The 14324-nt window shown below is 36.9% G+C and overlaps 1 protein-coding gene across 2 annotated transcripts in view; it reads right to left on the reverse strand.

The window, feature by feature from the left end:
* CAMKMT (calmodulin-lysine N-methyltransferase) overlaps positions 1–14324 on the reverse strand; it is a 298606-nt gene that overhangs the window by 267381 nt on the left and 16901 nt on the right. For both annotated transcript variants that reach the window (XM_058165221.1, XM_058165220.1), the window contains exon 3: positions 6270–6334. In XM_058165221.1, coding sequence (XP_058021204.1) covers positions 6270–6334 — 65 coding nt within the window. The remainder of the gene's footprint in view (positions 1–6269; positions 6335–14324) is intronic.

Genomic DNA, 14324 nt, shown 5'->3' on the forward strand with positions numbered 1-14324 from the left:
GATAAATAGCCATTGGTGATTTGCATATATTAATGCATTTAAGCATGTGAACATTTCAAATTGCCCTTAGTATAGCACTGAAGCCAAGCATTTTTTAAAGATGCAAAAATGCAGCTGGCAACACAATGCCAGACTAATTTTAAACTATACAGGTGGTAACAGTACTAAACCAGAGCTTGTCAAGCTTGAGATTCATCCCAACCAAGTCTGGATTGTACTTACAATTGAAAGGTCTCCTATAGCAAAAACCAGCCCCGCTTTCAACAAATCCATTACAAATCCATATACCAGTACTTAAAAGTTTGTGAACCTCTTTGAATTTTCAATATTTCTGCACAAATTTTGATACTAAGTACCCAGAATTTGTTTATTTATTTATTTATGTTTATTTACTTACTTACTTACTTATTGAATTTATATTGCCGCCTATTCGTCCATGGCGACTCAAGGCGGCTTACAGAATGAAAACCACATTTAAAACAATAAAAACTAACAAAAAGAATCAAATAACTTAATATAGTACAATATAACAAAATAAGCGGATCACATAAACCATTTAATGGGCTCTATCCAGCTCTGGCCCGCTGACAGAACCTGGTCTTCAGTGCCTTCTGGAAAAGTATTAGAGTGGGGGCCATTCTAATCTCTGCGGAAATGATGTTCCAGAGAGAGGGAGCCACCGCGGAGAAGGCCCTTCTTCTGGGTCCCACCAGGTGTATGTCCCTTGGGAATGGGTTTTAAAGGTGACAACCACCATCTTGAATTGCACCCAGAAGCAAATCGGCAACCAATGCAGCTCCCGCAGGAGAGGTGATACATGTGCATACCGGGGTCTGCACAAAACCATGCAGGCCACTGCATTTTGCACTAACTAGAGCTTCCAGATGCTCTTCAAGGGCAGCCCCATATAGAGTGTGTTGCAATAGTCAAGACGGGAAGTGTCTAGGGGGCATGAATGAGTGTAAGTAGGGACTGTTGTTCCAGAATTACTGTTCTTTATATAGGGAGGACCTCACTTACTCACATACACCACACACACACAGTCCTATTACGTATTATCCTACTGATTGAAATAATTAAGTTGACTCTAATTTCCCCTTAAATGAACTGGTAATCTTATAGGCAAACATACTTATGCCGTATATCCAATATGTAATTTTGGAATATTTTTCTCAATAAATAAATGAGCAAGCACATTTATTTTATTGGGTTCTTTTTTAGTTTTAGGACTTGTATGCAGAACAGATTGCATTTTAGGGAAAATGCTTGCATATTTTACTGAATAACAAAATAAACATTAAAATAGTATAAATAAATAACAGTATAAATAAGTAGGATAAAATCATTTCATTTAATAAAAGATAGATGTAATAAAATAATATAAACATAAGAAGCCATGTTTCAGTTTGTTGCATAAGGAGTATATATACCCGTATAAAGACCAGCAGTTAGTAAAATATAAAACTTAAACTTGAAAGTAGTTTATTCAAATTTAATATAATGCTGCCAGCTAGTGGCAGCATCTTATTTTGAGCTAATGAGCTAGTTTACTACTGAGCTGCTTTAGAAGTTAGACTATTTCTCTAGTAAGATGCCTAAGGTAAGATACATGGATGCAAACTGTATATTAATCTACATTAAGCTAGCTGAAAAATGAAAGAAGCTAGTATTTATGATTAAAATTATTTGGATTTTGTGGTTTAAGAATTAATATCTTAGATATTTTAATATTAATACTATTGCTTCGATCAGGATACACATTAGAGCAAGTTTGTAAATTTTTTATTTGTGCAACCAAATATTCTTCCATGCTTACTTGTACAGTATTTTTCAGCACCCCATTTTAGGGAGTTTTCCAAATGTAAGTCTCATTCACAGGGAAAATAAGGGATACAGATAGTCATCACAACCACACGTTCAACAACTATTACAAAGTTACAAAGATGCTCAACAACAAGTGTTATTTATGACTGGTCCTTGATGTTCTGGCCATCCAGCACCCCATGGTCATATTATCATAATCCAGAAGCTTGGTAACCAGTTCACACTCACAACAATTGCAGTGTCCTGCTGTCACGTGATCACCTATTCTGACTTCCTGCTGGCATCTCACAAACAAAGGCTGACAGGGAAGGTTGCAATTTGTTTCTGTAATTCACTCCTGCTTCCTGCCACTTTTTCCTCTAAGGAGCACCCACCCATCTGCAGACCCTCGGGTCACACTCTATAGCACATGCTGATGGCCACCAGCATAACTTGCACCCAGCACCAGTTCGTGCAGTGCTGTAGTAACCACTGGTGTACCCTCTGACACCTGGCAGCAGCCACCCTCAGCCTATCTGCACTTGCAACAACCACTTAACCATTAGCCTGCTTGAGAGCTGCCTGGGACTTGCAACTTTCTGCCATGGCTTCTCCATTGGATTTGCTAGATGAAAGCCGGCATAAACTTGTGAGGAGATTCCTTGCATAAAGACTCATAATCCTCATTTAACAATGACAACAGGGACAGCTGGATTTACTATGGCTAAGCAATGGAGTCATATGACATTGCATTTTACAACCACATGGCTTTGCGACCAAAATGTTGGTCCCAGCACACACACACACACACACACAAACATACAGAAGCACAAAATAATCAATATTCACAAACTCTACCAGTTTTTCAATCTCTGCACTCATTTTGTTTTCCAATTTAAAATGCTATTAGGTAGCTATAGAGTATGCTTGTAGGGTTCTCTCAATTAATCTTGATATTAGGTGGTGGTTGTTTTTTTCAATATGTAAATCACATAGAGAGAGCAAATTTAGTGTAGTTATTAAGTAGGCTTCTAATAGTCTAGAAACTGGAATATTATGAGTTGTGGGTGGGTGGATGATTTTAGGCCAATCATTTATCTTTTAGCTCTAAGAAGGCAGTGGCAAGTCACTTCTAAAAATGTTGCCAAGAATATTGCAGGGACTTTTTTAGGCAGTTGCTAGGAATTGAGACTGATTTAAAGGCAGACATACACAACATTCTCATAGTCCTCCTTTCTTCTGCCAATTGGTGAATTCACTTTTTTCCAACTAAAAGTATTTCAATTACATATTGCTAAGCACACTTTAGGCAAACTGTATTATAACGCCTGAGGCACTCAGACAGGATGAAAGCTTACAAGTTGAAGCTGAATTGTACCAAGCGTTTTGCTATGTACAATTTTCACTATCAGGAAGATTCTATTATCATTCTGAGGTCAAAAGTTAGTTTATAAAATTGATTTTTTTCTGTATTTAAAATGTCAGTGCACAATGAAGTATAACCTGATGTTGATTTTAAAAAAGACGTATTTTAAATAAATTGACTATATTTAGGAATGGTTTCATGTTACTTACTAATGGAAGCAGAGTATTAGTTTTTTTCTCAGTCTTATTTATCTAAAAAATAGTTTTTTAAAATTTGTATATGGATTTACAAAAACACTGTAAAATTTCTGGAAAAAGTTCTGAATATCTTATTTATTCTTTTTAAACATATTGCTTATGTTCCTATAAATGTAATATTAATCATATTTCCAGTACTTCTACATATCAATATGCTCCATTTTATTCTTCGAAAATGTCTGTAACTGTAAAGACTCATAAATCAAAGTTAGACTTTTATACATAATATCCCAGGCTCAGACACTTTGTTTTCTTTACCTTTTAATGAACAAACGTCTGGTATTGATTTATAATGTCAGGTTTGCAATACAAAAGAAGGCTCTTTTTAGTAAATCAAAAGTGTTTCAAAAGTTAAAGAAGATGATTCTTTTTATTATGCTAGAGGTAGGTGAGTTCAAGATAACCTGATAATTTTTGTATATCTCATTTTTTCTATGTGATAATTTTTGTATATCTCATTTTTGCTATGTGTTTCACTTTTGTTCTTCATACTGTAACTGCTATTCTAATAGCAAATCCTTCATAAAAATTATTGCATTACATTCTTGATTAAATTATCTTTCCATTAATATATAATTTTATGGTACTACTCCCAAAAAAAGTGGTTATTAGCTAGTTTTAGAAAATACATTTTTCCCAAAAGATTTTCACAATTTTGGCCGCTACTTATATTCTAACAACTTGAAGGAAGTCTAACTCTTAATAGGATTGTATTGTGACATGGGTAATTGGCCCTCTGAATGGCATACTCTTTCTATAATAAACAATATTACAAATGAATAAATTGAAAGAAAAGTAAAACCTTTGTTGATAATGTATTTTTTACATTAAACTGAGATTCAGTGTTACTTTGCATGCACAGTCATTGTTAATCTTGATCTCAAAGATAATTGGTATTATACATATGTAGATTCTCTAATGTAATGATGATACTTAGGGAAGTTAATTATGCGTCAAAAGAAATCTCTGAATAAAAGGGCCTAGAAAGCCAAATGGATGCAAAGCGTTATGTCAAAATATTTCATTTGAGGAATAATTTCAAATTATTTATTATTATATTTAGTTGTTCTAAATCAGTTTGGAAAAAATGAAGCAAATTTATTTATTTATTTATTTATACTTATGAGGTGATATGAAGATCAGGTAAGTCTTTGGGTTATTATCTCCATTTCATGGAATATTCTCCCCCCGCCCCCAAGAAATGAATGTTCTCAATCTACTTTCATTTTATAAATTAAGGCACTTTTGTTCCAGTGTGTTTATTCACTTCTTAAATTAGTTTTCAGGATGCTAGTACTCCGTGACTACTAACACTGCCTTTATTGTAAGACCTTGGAGTTTTCATATCAAATTATCTAAGTGCCAAAGCCCACTGCAACTACATCACAAAAAAAGCTTTAAGAGTTGTAAACCTAATCTTATGTAGCTTCTTCTCCAAAAACACTACTCTACTAACCAGAGCATATAAAACATTTGCTAGACCAATTCTTGAATACAGCTCGACTGTCTGGAACCCTCACCACATTTCTGACATCAATACAATTGAACGTGTCCAGAAATATTTTACAAGAAGAGTTCTACACTCCTCTGAATACAACAAAATACCTTATGCCACCAAACTTGAAATCCTGGGTTTGGAAAATTTAGAACTACGCCGTCTTCGACATGACTTGAATTTACCTCACAGAATCATCTATTACAATGTCCTTCCTGTCAAAGACTACTTCAGCTTCAATTGCAACAATACATGAGCACACAATAGATTTAAGCTTAATGTTAACCACTCCAATCTTGATTGCAGAAAATATGATTTCAGTAATAGAGTTGTTAATGGCTGGAATACACTACCTGACTCTGTGGTCTCTTCCCAAAATCCCAAAAGCTTCAACCAAAAACTGTCTACTATTGACCTCACCCCATTTCTAAGAGGTCTACAAGGGGCGTGCATAAGAGCACAAGAGTGCCTACCATTCCTGTCCTATTGTTTCCTTTCATTATATCCAATTAATCTAGTTATTACATACTCATACTTACATATATACTTATATATTGTATAGTTATTTCATGCTTACACTCATATATACTGTGTGGCAAAATAAATAAATAAATAAATAAATAAATAAATTATAATAACAGATTCTTGCAACTCTGAAAACACTTCCCCCGTCCCCTGTCTTTACTTTCCATATAATTGGGGGGAGGGATCTTCTAAGGTACTTACTCCAACCTCATTCCCTCTTTAAAGACAGATTTTGTTTGTCAGATAATTGTCTAGGCTGCAGCTCTTCCTCCTGTTTCCCAAAGTTGTACTCACAACCCATTGCAATGTATAAATATATGATATTATAATCAGTTTTAAGGCTCCATGTGAAGCAGATATTTCAACAGATAATTACACGAAGAAAAGTGTTTCAAATGCAATTAAAGTCATAGCTATTCAATATAAGCATTACATTATTTGTTACATCTCATGCTTGTATTGCTATATTTTTTTAAAAGGATGATAAAACATTCAGTTTACTATATGCCTTCTTGGTGATCACTTTTAAATAAGTTGTGCTAAACATTAGTTTTATCTATTTTGTTTAAGACATGTAGATTTTTACATGTATAAAATTGTATAGGTTTATATTTACTTTGGTTTTATAGACCTGGCTTCTACACAATACATTATTTCTTACTAGCACTTAAGTTACTTTCTCCTCTTTGTCTGATTTTAGTTTTGGTTTTCCTTCTGTGATACTCACATTGAAAAAATATCTTGGCACAGATTTTTGTACTGAGGTACATCCTACATTTTATTAATAAAACAACTATAACCAATAACAAAAGTCATTACTTACAAACATTTCCTGTGTTGTCAAAACTTGTCAGAACATCTTCAACATTTAATAATCTGCTGTTGCATCTAAAAAAAAAAACACCACCATTAACAGTGCAAAAAAGGACAATACAGCCATCACACTTTTTTAAAGTCTTACCACTAGAGGGAGAAAAGGAAAAAATCCATATCTTACTACTCAAATTGTTCAGATTATAACTCATTAACCACTGAAATGTAGGGGGCAGGTACCCTTTGTGAAAGGGTAGAACCTGAAGATAAAATGAGCCATTTTAATAGACAATAGGCTGTGTTCTCATTTCTTCATCTAGTTTTATTTTTTTTCCTCCTTTCTGTTCTGGGCTCCTTCTCTCATTTCATCTTTCCTTGTACTTTTCCTGATCCATTTGTGGTTTGTGTACCACAGCTGCTGATTCTCACTGATACTTTTTGTTATTGTAAGGTACAACCATATCAAGACTTCAGAATATAAAACAAAACTATAACTATTATTCCAACTGAACAATTTGTGTTTTCATTAGAAATGGTTGCACATGTAAAATCTCTCACACAATGATAAACAGATTCTTGACTTCTTACCTTTCCTCTACTCTCAATGCAAGATTAACAATACACAGTTATTAATACAAGTCACCATAGCAACTATATCTATAATATAAAGTGAATATGATCAAACCTTCATCTCTTTCTGGAGCACAGGTGTGTATCAATGAATAAGAACCATGTAAAGTTAAGTGTTCCCATGAATAATATGCACAGCAAGCTGGAACTGCTCACTCAGATGTATATTTTCAAATGATTAGTAAAATGTAGTCAATGCTCATTGTCCTGTATATTGTTAGATGTTAAGAATTCAAAATCTATGGTGTACGTAAAACAGCTCAGTCTTAACTTTAAGATTCAAAACATCCTAAGTAAACAAAAAAACCCACAAGAACAAAAAACAAGAGTCATCTACAACATACAGTGTAAAGACTGTTAACAACCACAATGTAGGACAGGCAGGAAGAAAATTAACAGAGAGCATCCATGAATGCCAACTATCAGACAGAAAACATGATGAAAACTCTTTTATTTACAACACATAGCTAGATTTAGCCATAGTTTCAACTTCTAGGGAATTCCTGGAAGCTTGGCATTCAGACAAATCAGCCAACAATAGGCACAGAGAGATAAACCACATCTCCAACCACCTTTCCGAGTAGGAGATTACATATCATTCCAATAGAGACAATTAAAAAAAGCTGAGAAGGAAATAAAAAGACCAGAACTCTTCCAAGCAAAGAATACCCAGATAACCAGGGACTCACATTAGATAAACAATCTAGCAGAAAACAATATCCTAATGAAGCAGAACACAAAGGACCCCAATGTTCAACCCTTAGCTATGTCAGGCCTGGAAATCATACTAGGCCATAGGTTTTCAGATGCTGCCACATTTCTCTCCTGAAGGGAAGAAGGGAGGGTGATGGGTATGGTTACATTCTTCAAGTGGTCAAGGTCGGATTGTGTTCGCATCTGCAGAAGGAGTGGCAAGAAGAGATTTCGAATAAAGTGGAAGAACGTTGGACCATGTGACCGGCAAAGGGGTTGGGGGGGTGGGACTTTTGGGGTTTGTATAACTGAGAAAAGAATCCGGAAGTTTCAGTTTTGGAATTTCACTCATCGTGTGCCAGTTTCCTTATGCTAGTAAAGAACTTTGAAAGACAATGGCTTCAGAGTTTTTTTTATGCAGAAGAGGTTTTTCTGGAACCTTGACAAGCTACATATTTTTATTATTTATTTCATCAAGCATGTAATAGGTAACAGATCTAAGTATAAACATAATCATGAATACATGAAATGGATACATATAAAAGGGAACAATAGGACAGGAACAATAGTGTTGTGTCTGCGCCCCCGAGCCGGGCCCCCTGCCAGAAAGTGACTTGGAAAGTGAGGGGGAAGGGCCATCAGGACTTACCTCTGGAGCACCGGCTTCCCTGGCTCAGCTCCAGGAGCCAGAGGCAGGCCAGATGGAGGAGATAACAAGGCCTCCGTCCCTGACTCTTCCCCCCCAGGCCACGCCTCCAGACCCAACTGATGGCAATCAGGCCTGGCTGGACCCTAGCTTTTGTAGGCAGGAGAGGCGGGAACAACAGAAGCAGGGTGGGGCAGGCCTAGGAAGTGCTGAGTCATGGAGCCACACCCCACAGGGTATAAAAGCAGCAAGGGCTGCTATACCACTTCGTGGCGAGCAAATCAACTGCTTAGAGGGAGAGAATTTGAGCTGAAGTACTGTTTGTTCCTGGTTTCCTGGTTGTCTCATTGGCATCAAGAGAGATAACAGAGACACTTGGCAGACACTCGCTAGTTTGCTGCCAGAGCTGATAGTTGCCGTGGACTGAATTGCCAGCTAATTATACATTGTAAGCCGCCCTGAGTCTTCGGAGAAGGGCGGGATATAAATGTAAACAAAACAAAACAAAACAAAACAAAACAATTAAGTCATCGCTCGTGTCTCCCGGACTGAGGTGAGGTGGACAGAACAAGTAGGCACGCTGTTGCGCTTATGCACATCCCATAAGATCCCTTATGAATGGGATGAGGTTGACAGTAGACAGTCTAAGGTTAAAGTTTTGGGGGTTAGAGGAAGAAACCACAGTCAAGTAGTGCATTCCAGGCATTAATGACTCCGTTACTGAAGTCGTATTTTCTGCAATTAAGTTTAGGGCGGTTTACCACAAGTTTGTATCGATTGTATGCTTGTGTATTGTTGTGGTTGAAGCTGGAGTAGTCATTGACAGGTAGGACATTGTAGCAGATAATTTTATGTGCTACGCTTAGGTCTGACCAAAGACGGTGAAGTTCTAAATTGTCTAATCCCAAAATTTGAAGTCTGGTGCTATAAGGTATTCTGTTGCAAGCAGAGGAGTGGAGGATTCTTCTCGTGAAATATCTCTGGACTCGTTCTATTGTATTAATGTCCGATATGCAGTGCGGGTTCCAGACAGATGAACTGTTCTGTTTCCCTCCCCCAATACTCCCAACAAAGAGTCAGTCAAAGGCCTCCTCTTCTACTTTATTTACATAGATAAATGTCCTGGCCACGTCTACCCACGGGCCTGCCAAGTTTCTGGAGATAACAAGGAAATTATAGATAAGGCCAGAATTACTCACGAATATATTCTTCCCTCCATTGATACAGTTTGCCCGCGCAAATTCATTGCTTTGTCCAAGACAAAAAACCAGGAAGTCCCGCCTCCTATTTATAGTCTCTGCAGATGTCACTGCATGACCATCATTCCTTGGCTTTATCCCAACGCTTCTTCTGCTGCACGCGCCGGTCACGTCTGTGCAGTCTTGCATCACTCCAAAACTGTTCTTGGGGCATTGCCAAATCAGAAGAAGGCTCGAGAGAATCAGGCCTTGCTGACCCCTCCTCCTCCCTTTGAGTGGGTGCCAGGGAGGGAGAGGGCCCAAGAGAAGCAGGGCTTGCCAGGTCTTCTCCCTCACTTTCTGAATCATCCGAGTCCAGGAGTCCGGGTCCAGAACCTGGGTCACAACATGAACTGTATTCAAGAATTGGTCTGGCAAAAGTTTCGTATGCCCTGGTTTGCAGTTCAATATTACTGGAGAAGAAGCTACGCAAGATTAGGTTAACAACTCTTAATGCTTTTTTTAGCAATGCTATTACAGTGAGCTCTGGCACTTAGATCATTTCAAATGAGTACTCCAAGGTCCTTAACAGAGTGAGGGTCGTCTACAAGGGCATATCCTTGTATATTCTCTTTTATTTGATTTTCTCCATATTTGATCTGGAGAAACCTGGTCTTTCAAGTGTTCCAATGGTGCACCAACCACCACTATAAGTGAAACATCCACTGTGCTGCTGGCCATCCTCTTCTCTTCTTTCCTTCCACCTTTCCCTCAGAGAAGTAGGTCTTCACATAATATTTCCTGCTATTTGTACCACTAGTGAGAAATCTGTGTCGATTTTTATCTATGTGGTCTTTTTGATATATAAATAAAAAATATTTTATCATTGCCTTTTCATGGGCACTATTAATTGATGCCTTTTCCATTGGCACTGTGACCTTTTGTCTGCAGCATCTTCCCATATTGCTCCTGCCCTTAATAGATGCCTACTTATTTTAGCTGGCAACTGGGAAGACCATCATGCATTGGGTCATCTTGCTAAGATTGTACTTTTTAGACATATATGCCTAATATGTTTCACTAATCCCTTCCAAAATACCCCACCACCACCATCACAATGAGGTGGGCAACCAACAATAGATGCTGCTTTAAAAAAAAATTCAAAAATTCAAATTAAATTAAAATTTGAGAACCCTGTTCGCCGAAGCACCTGAGGGTAGAACAAGAAGCAATGGGTGGAAACTGATCAAGGAAAGAAGCAACTTAGAACTAAGGAGAAATTTCCTGACAGTTAGAACAATTAATAAGTGGAACGACTTGCCTCCAGAAGTTGTAAATGCCCCAACACTGGAAATTTTTAAGAAGATGTTGGATAACCATCTGTCTGAGATGGTGTAGGGTTTCCTGCCTGGCCAGCGGGTTGGACCAGAAGGCCTTCAAGGTCCCTTCCAACTCTGTTGTTATTATTATTTTTATTTTATTTACATAAAATGACAGTATACACAGCAAACAAGATAACTATGCTGGATTTCGTATCACAGATTACTAGTCGAACACTTCCCAAGCGTTTAGGACTGTGTGATGTATCGGCAAATTATGCGAGCAGATCCCATTAAGGTTGCTGTTGTTGTTGTTGTTGTTGTTATTATTATTTTTAAATTGTTTAAATTCTTTGTGTTACCACATTTAATACCAGGGCTGTCTTCTTTCTCCATCGCCACCACAATCCTACCACAGTCATGGTTTTGGTTGTGCTTTTAGTATCAGTTTTCCTGAAGTGTACGATACATTTAATTATACATAGTTTTCATTTGCCTTAAAACTGGTTCGAAAAAACAGACTATGTAGCATGCAATTCAAGGTGCTGGTTGTTTTTTAAAGTCCAAAAGGTTTGAAACTATAGTACTTAAAAGACTGTCTGCTCCCACATGAATCAGTCCAAACCAGAAGAGTTTTTCCACTTTCCATGAGGCCAGGCCTGAAGTTTCAGAGAATTCCTATAATTTAAAGTTCATCTAGAAATAATTTTCTCAGTTTCCACATATACGGTGAAGAACTTGGTATTTGTCTTTGGCTTTCATTGCCTTTACACAGTAACTCTAGTACTGATCCCTCCACTGACTGGTATTTTTTATTTTATATTGAAGTTATTGTCTCTCTTATTGTTTCCATTCCTGTACAGGTAGTCCTCACTTTACAACTGCTCTGTTTAGCAATTGTTTAAGGTTATGATGGTGTTGAAAAAGCAACTTTATGACTGGTGCTTGCACTTTCAATCCCTGCAGCATCCCTGCAATCACATGATCAAAATTCAGGTACTTCACAACTAGCAGGCAAGATCACATGATCATCATTTTTGCATTTCAAAGATGACTTCCAATAAGTAAAATCAATGGAAAACTGGAGGTAAAATTACAAGTTGTGGTTTCATTTAATGACTATAGGGATTCAATTAACAATTGCAGCAGAGGTGAGGTTGTAAGTCTATTGCAGTCACACAATGTCTTGCTTAACAGCCATTTGTTTAGAGATAGAGTTGCAAATCCCATTTGGGGTTGTTAAGCAAGGACTACCTGTTGTGTCATACCTCAGACAATGGAAAGTGCTAGCACTGTATACCATCCATCTCCTATTCACTCATTATTAAACAATTCATAATTATGTAATTATGAACAATTAGAACTTTGTGTAAGAAGAATATTGTATAATCAGACAATGCAAAACACACTCTACTTTCTCTAGACAGTTTTCACATAGTCACATACATAATACTAGAACAGGCTTTTTACCAAAAACTAGAAACACAGGAAAACAATACTGTTCAAAAGAGAATTGCTTCCAGCCCTTTGAGCAAAGTAGAACAAAAAAAGGTACAAGACATTTGAAAAATAATGTTACAAACAGTGCTCACATTGGATAAATAGCAGTCACTGGATTTCTTTCATATTGCTTCACAATCTTTTCACAATAAACATACTTTATCTAATCCTCTGCATTCTGGAAAAATACATTCTTGCAGTCTTTTGCCTTGTTAGTGTGAATAATGTGACACATAAAAGATTTCTCTGTTTTTGGATATCTATCAACTTTTTTCCAAGAAAAATCACATCCTATTTTAAATTCTTCATGTAGCTTGCTTAATAATGGCATATGAATCAGTTACAAGAGCCCATGAAATGGAAATTGTGTTTTATTTCAAACCTGAAACCATTATAGCGTATTGCAAAAGTTCTGCTGATCCATTCCAGATGGGCCATGATTTAGCTTCAACAAAATTGGATTGCTGTTTCAGCCAAAACAAAATCCTCAAGTGGTGTTCATGGAGTGAGAAGGCAAAGCTGTTATGCGTTTTCCCTCATTCCAAGCAGTTCTAACCCACATCCATAAACCATCGTATTATATCTTTCCTCCTTTCCTCTCTATTTTCCCTCAGCCACAGTTGCCAATATGGCAAATCCCAGTGGCTCACCAACTTTATGATATTCTCAAGGCCATTATTTCCGTTTCCCTTCTGCATTCCCTCAGTTGTCATTGATAAGCTTAGCTTTTTGCTGCTCTTAACCCTTATCTCAAAACATTTCAAACTTTAATAATTGTACTAATCTAATAACTAAACCCAGTTTAGTTCTGTATATTGACTGAATAATCAAATTTGGACATAAGCCACATGAAACCAGTTGGTGAATGCATGGAGCTGTTTCTAACTGAACTGTTGGCACAGCACTATAAGCAGCTTGTTTTTCAAATAGATCACTTTACATCTATAAATATTTAGCATGGATTTCATCAAATCTGTTCTATGAAGTCCTGTCTGACTTAACTCTAGACAATAAGCCATTCATTTTATTTTTATTTCACCTTTATTATTTTTTGCAAAGAATGCAAGGTAGCGAAAATATCTAACATACCGTATATACTCGAGTATAAGCCGATCCGAATATAAGCCGAGGCACCTAATTTTACCACAAAAACTGGGAAAAACTATTGACTCGAGTATAAGCCGAGGGTGGGAAATGAGGCAGCTACTGGTCAATGTAAAAAATAAAGATAGAGCCAAGTAAAATAACATGAATATTTATTTGAACGAAAAACAATAAAAGTGCAAAAGGGGGAAGGAGGATTCCCAGCTTTAGAAAATTTAGAACTACGCCACCTTTGGTATGACCTGAGCATAGCTCATAAAATTATCTGCTACAATGTACTTCCTATCAATGACTACTTCAGCTTCAACCACAACAATACACGAGAACACAATAGATTCAAACTTAAAAGTGAACCTCTCCAATCTAGATTGCAGAAAATGTGACTTCAGTAACAGAGTTGTTAATGCCTGGAATGTGCTACCTGACTCTGGTCTCTTCCCAAAATCCCCAAAGCCTTAACCAAAGACTATCTAGTATTGACCTCACCCCATTCCTAAGAGGTCTGTAAGGCGTGCATAAGAGCACCAGCGTGCCTACCGTCCCTGTCCTAATGTTCCCTTTAGTTGTATTCCTTTTATGTATTCAATTCATGCTTATATTTATATAATTATTTAATATGTATTTGACAAAATAAAATGAATGAATGAATGAATAGAATAGAATAGAATAGAATTTTTATTGGCTAAGTGTGATTGGACACACAAGGAATGAATGAATGAATGAATGAATGAGTGAGTGAGTTACTTCAACAACATTGTCTCACAGAAATTGACAATACAACTGCAAGCATGAAAATGAGTCCTCCTTTAGCTTCCAAGGGACCAGGGTGCCTCTGAAGGTCAGTGCTCTAAGCACTAAGAACCCAGCACAAATCTAAGCCTGTATGCACACCAATAGTGAAAATACCCTGCACAGTGTCTCTTGGCAGAGAAGGTTAATTTTCATAGACGTTGGGGTGGCTCTTTTTTTTTTTTTTTTGGCAGGGCAATAAGGAT

This window comes from Ahaetulla prasina, chromosome 1 (genome assembly GCF_028640845.1).
Source record: "Ahaetulla prasina isolate Xishuangbanna chromosome 1, ASM2864084v1, whole genome shotgun sequence".
Lineage (NCBI taxonomy): Eukaryota > Metazoa > Chordata > Lepidosauria > Squamata > Colubridae > Ahaetulla > Ahaetulla prasina.